At 50.9% G+C, this 5,635-nt stretch overlaps 1 protein-coding gene across 1 annotated transcript; it reads right to left on the bottom strand.

The window, feature by feature from the left end:
* Positions 1–129: 129 nt before the first annotated feature.
* CSRP2 (cysteine and glycine-rich protein 2) lies at positions 130–4,323 on the bottom strand (the record flags this gene model as incomplete). The annotated part of the gene is made up of 4 exons (XM_008942341.1): positions 4,193–4,323; positions 2,048–2,216; positions 958–1,090; positions 130–262 (listed from the first exon to the last, which is right to left on the bottom strand). Coding segments are annotated over exons 1-4 (547 nt in total), but the record flags the coding sequence as incomplete, so codon positions are not given.
* Between the last annotated feature and the right edge of the window lie 1,312 nt (positions 4,324–5,635).

The raw sequence follows: 5,635 nt of genomic DNA, 5'->3' as shown, positions 1-5,635 counted from the left end.
CACGGGCTGCTGCTGCTGCTGCATTTCTGTGTGTGACGTTTTGCTTGATGCAGATGTGAGCAACATCAGCAGCTCCAGTAACACCTTATACCAGGAATAAATTCAGCATCTGCCCTTGTGGCACATTACCTTGAACCACAAACAAGTGATCTTTCTTTCTTTCCTCACCTTTACAATAGATTTCTCCCTCTTTTTCAGTTAGGGTTGTAGATTCTAGGCTTTTTCCACACTTGGCACATCGGAAGCAGTTTTTGTGCCATGGCTAGGGGAAAAAAAAACCAAAACAAAACAAAAGAACAAAAAAAGAACAAAAAAAAAAAAAAAGAAAAAACACAAGATAGTTTAAATACACTGAATGGTTGAGTTGATTAAAAAAAAAAAAACATTAACTGGAGATGCCTGCATTAGTACTATTTGTAAACAATTGGTGCTAAAAACTAGTTCAAGCACCTCAGCAGCAGATGAGAGTGCCTGCATTTCTGCGAGTGGGCCAAAGCCCCAAATTCCACACAGCATCCTGCTCAGGGCAGCAGTTTGAAAGGTTTGGGCTTGCTCTCATCAATCAGATCTCGGCTCTCCGTAGCGAGTCAGACAGCTGGCAGCCTAACACACACTTTGATACAGTATTTTCCGACAACATCCCCCTTCTGCCAAAACATTCAGCCTCCTTCATAAGCTGCACACCACAAGACTGTTCCCTCTTCTGAGAGGAGAGCAATCCTGTTGTCTGCTTCAAGTCCCTGGCACGGACAATGCTGAAGCTTCACCTCTGAAATCCGAGCCTGGTGCTCCTCACTCTGCATTTCACCTGCTTTTTGTTCCGTTGGAGTTGACCAGTTTGACTTTTTCCAAAGCTAAGAAATGCAATTTTAAGGTAACTTCACCCCGCGGCTGGTTTCCTGCTGGAAGCCACATAACACACCTTGCTCACTTCACAGTCCACGTGCAGATCCTTACCTTCCCAGCTCCTATGACTTTCTCTGCCGCATAAACAGAATCTCCACACCTAGAGCATTTCTCTGCCCCTCCAAACTTCTGAGCAAACTTGGAAGTGTTTGGACTTGTGGTGGGTCGGTGGGGAGAGGATGTGCTGAAAGAAACAGGACATTTGTTTTACTCTTCGCTCTTTTACTAAATGACCTCTTGCTCTTCTTAACACCACTAACAGAGCAGCATCCAACACAGTACTCCTGCCACACTGGTGAAGCTACCAGCAATCCAGTTACACTTGGTAGGTAAAAAAACCCCAAGTAACAAACAAGAAGAGAAAGACCATACTTCAAAGGATAAAAGGAAGCTGCTGTAAAAACTAGTTTTCTGAGAAGCCTTCACCTTTTCACTTCTCCAGTAAGTGCTGAATTCTGTGTTAGGACATGGACTTATCAGACGGTAAACTACAAATAATTCTCTTAAATTCCTGTCTACTCATCATAATCTGGAATCTGGACTGATCACTGAACCTGATGATGAAGATCATATAAATGTCAAGCAGTAACTTGGGAACTTGCATGAAGCAAGCTGTGAAGCATACCTCAGCTTCTTCCCACATGCTTCGCTTTACAGCAAGAACCAGACTAGGAATGTTTAATAGGCCTTTTGGTTTTGGCTATAACTAAGCACAAATGGTTCTCCACTTCCCAGTTAAAAATTCACTCTTCTTGTTGCCTCAGAGTCTCAGCTCTGCAAATCCACCCCCGCCAGGACCTGCTGATTTTTTCAGCTTATTTAGGAGAGCGACCCGAGACCCCGAGTCAGGCCTGGAGGCTCACGCGGAGCCACCAGCAGCTCCGTGACCCCTCCCCTGCGCCTCACGCGCAGGGCTCGTGGCCTGTCCCAGCACCAGCTCCTGCTGGCACGGCGCCTGCTGACGGGCACCGCTGGACGCCTCGTGCCCGCGGGTCGAACGCCCCGCACTCGGCTGCACTGGGGCACTCTGCAGCGCCTTAATGCCGGGCAACACGAACCGAACAACACCCAGCCCGACAGGCTCCTCTGAAAACGGTCCTGAAGGACACGGGTCCCACCCCGCCCCACCCGGATCACCCACCTCTCAGGCTTGATGCCCAGCCTCTCTCCCCTGTCCATGTTCAGCGTCCCTGCCCCTTGGCCGTATCCGTAACCTTTGGGGCCGTACTTTTTTCCATAGCAAGACTTGCAGTAAACTTCTGCATCGTGAATAGCTACAGTTGTGCTGTCCAAGTTCTTCCGGCAGACCACTGGAGGGGGAAAAAAAACCCTAAAATTGTTGAACTGTCTTATGGGACCATTTCCATCAGCACATGTAGTAAGGCAAAAATCAAGTGAGAAGTGATGGTACGAGTTTCCTTGTCCACAATTCTTCCTGTTAGGCTCTGGGACCACCAGAGATTAGAAGGAGCAGGTTGTCATTTGGATTAGTGAGTTATGCTTAGTCCTGTAAAGGGCTCTATTCCCTCCCACCTCTTCATGACCGTGACATTTAAAGCCTGGAAATTTGCTGCGGTTTGATGAATGAGGCTGCTCAGAAACTCAGATAGTGCAGTCAGCAGTTTCCCTTGACAGATGACATACAGCATGAAGCAAAACTCCCTCAGTGCAGAAGAGCTTAGAGCCTCTGTCCTGCCCTTTTGGCCAGGGTGGAGCTGGGAAAAGGAAAAAAAAGCCTGCAAGGTTTCCCCTGCCTCAGTAGTGGGCTGGGGCTGTTTCACAGCTGTCACCAGAGGGGCCCCGATTTTCTGGCATTCCTACATTGTCCTTCAGCACAATGCAAGCACTCTGCTCAAGGTTACTGTAGAAGGCAAAACTATTTCCTTCTTAAACCTTCTTTTGTATCCTGACTGGCCATTTCCAACAGCATTATGCCCATGATAAAGAATTTTGGGGGAAAAAAAAAACAGAAAAACAAACCAAAACCCAACCTTATGAATTTTTTGTTTAAAAAGAACGTTAAGGTCTTCAAAATACAGGGTAACCTTTGCTTATGGCATTCATTAGCTCCAAGGTTCTTTTCAGAAGACACAAATATCCAATAAGTAAAACAACTAATGCATGTTTATTAAGTTTACAGACTTTAACCCCAACAGAACTATGAACTGAGGAAAAGCAAATACTCAAGACACACTAGAGCCATTGTTTGACTCCAAGTTCCAGGTTTCTTTTAATAGCAACTCCCATAAAAGGCTGAAAATGAGGCAGCCGAGACATCTAATCTTTTTTTGTGACTGCTGTAGAGCTGAAGGAGAGCGTAGGTGTGCCGAGGCTCAAGTGCCAGCACAGCCCAACAACATTATGCTGCAGACCAACAGCAAACTAACAAGTGTGAGGGGGGCAGTTGTAACTTAGACCAAGAGAGCTAGACCCCACCTCTGCCTGTAGGTATCAAACGTCAGCCTGAGGGACAAAACTCTGCCTCACGTGTGTAATAAGGCAAAATTCTCCGATTCGGACAGGCAAGCTGTCTGTTGGCAGCTTCACAGCCACCCTTTGTTCCCTGCAGCTAAGCAGAGGCCTTTTCAGCAGAGAAAGCGATTTTCAATGCCTCGCTGGGCTCGCTGGTTGGACTGGAAAATAATGCTTTGGACTCCTTTCATCTGAAATAAACCACGGGCCCCCGTGCCAAGAGAGTCTGGGCTCTGGGCCGCGCTGCAGCGCCCACGAGTCAGCCGCACTCGGGCACGCCGCTGACCCGCGCGGGGAGGTGGGGAGGAGAGTGGGGGGGTGGGTGACAGCTCCTCCTCCGGCAGCTGCTGGCCCCCCGACCACCAGTGGAGGTCCCGCTGAGCCCAGATCACTACAAATGGGGCTCCCCCACTGGGCTTTCTCCTCTGCATGAGCAATGTTAGGCCAGGTTTCCATCCTAAGGATCCCTTTAGACTCCTTAGGAGAAGGCAGGGGAGGGGGGCAAACGAAGGAGAAAAGCACAATGCGCTCTGCTTTCGGGAAGCACGTCCCACACCCCCCACGCTGGACAGGAAGGAGAATCTCTGGGACACAAGTTCTCCCTCGAGCACGGCCAGGCCCAGAAGGCACACAGGGAAGCAGGAGTCAAGACCGACACATGACGGACAACGCTCTCTCCGGCCGCTGCCACCCTCTGTGCGTCATGGGTGCCAGCTGAGCCTGGGCTACCTCCCGTGGACCAGCACCGCGCTGCTGTGACCCCCTCGGCTACCCCAGGGGAGGCTGTGCAGGGGAGTGGGAGGGGCATACTCACTGCAGAGGAAGCAGCACCGATGGAAGCTCCTCCCGTCACACTGCACCTCCTCGGCGTGGTAGACCGTGCGGCCGCAGGCACCACACTTGTTGCCGCCTCCCCAGTTTGGCATGGTGGCTCTGTGTGCCCAGCCAGGCAGGAAGGGAGAAGGGGAGAAGCTTGTTAACCATGGAGTCCTCCAACATCCCAGCTTGAGGGCAGGTGGGATTACAGGCTCCCTGAAACCAGGTCTGCAAAGTTTGTATGCTGGAACACAGGCATTTGATTTCACCAGTGTTTAAAAGCATGCCTTTTGACCATGTGAGAAGTTTTTTTCATCAGATCAACTTCTCAGACCGTCAGATCCCAGACCAGAGTTAAAGGCTTAGGTGGGCTGTCCACGGCTGTTTGTAAAGGCGGGTGGACTGGCAAGGGGAACAGAGGCCGCTGCTGAACAGCGGGAGAAACAGGGACGCGGGCGTCACGGGACGTGTCCTCCTGTCCGTGCCAGGGACTTTGAGAGTTCCATAAACTGGATACGCAGAAATTACAGTTTCATGCACAAGGGCTTTACTGTACCGTGAGTGAATGCCCCCCCCAGGACAGATACAATTTCAGTTTCTGTGCTTCATTAGCGCTGGGACTCTTGTCCCATTATTTCCAGGGCACTCAACCACTATTACATGAACTGCACCTTTACCAGACGGGTATATTAACCAAACCTAACTGCTCAAGGATCTACAGCTGCTTTAAAATAAAGTAAACCCCCCCATACACTACTTCAATGGACAGTCAGAAGGCTAGCAGAATGGGACAGGCACCATCACCCATCATGTCAAACTACAGCCTTGGGAACAGTCTCCTACATTAAGCCAGAAGCAGCAACTGGCTCATCTCAAGCTGAGCTGCCCCTTCCCCATCTCCCCTGTGCTCCTGCCATCACCATCAGCAGTTCCCACTCAACTGGGAGCTCCTCCTGCGCCTCCCATTAACTGTCCTGGGTTAAAGTACCAATGCAGAGCACTGCCTGCCACCTTTGCCTTCTCTGGGGCTTTCCTCCTCCAGCCACCACCACAAGCCAACATGGCAGCGTTTCTTGAAGGCTTGTCTCCCAGTCACTGCTGAACTGCCCTTGACTCACAGCCGTTGGTTCATGCTGGTTTGCTCCCCTGCAGCTCAGCACCAGAGCACCACCTCCTGTAGGCACGGAGGCCAACAGCAGCCAGAGAGAGGGAGATTTCAGTGAGTCTAACCCAGCGGAGCTGCTCAGGCCTCATCAGCACCCCTGCTCCTTACTGACGCTGGCTTCAGAAAGGGTTTCTGGGCAAGGACTGTGGGTTTGCCCACAGGAAGTCCAGAGGACACCTCCTGCCACCCTACCCCACCAGCAGCACCATCCCCTCCCAGCAGGGGAGCAGCACTGCAGTATGGGTCAACTATCAGAGAGGGGGAGGGGAGGGGAGG

The sequence above is a fragment of the Merops nubicus genome, unplaced genomic scaffold (assembly GCF_000691845.1).
Source record: "Merops nubicus isolate BGI_N331 unplaced genomic scaffold, ASM69184v1 scaffold25626, whole genome shotgun sequence".
Taxonomy (NCBI): Eukaryota; Metazoa; Chordata; class Aves; order Coraciiformes; family Meropidae; genus Merops; species Merops nubicus.
This window is presented reverse-complemented; position numbering and strand designations above follow the sequence as displayed.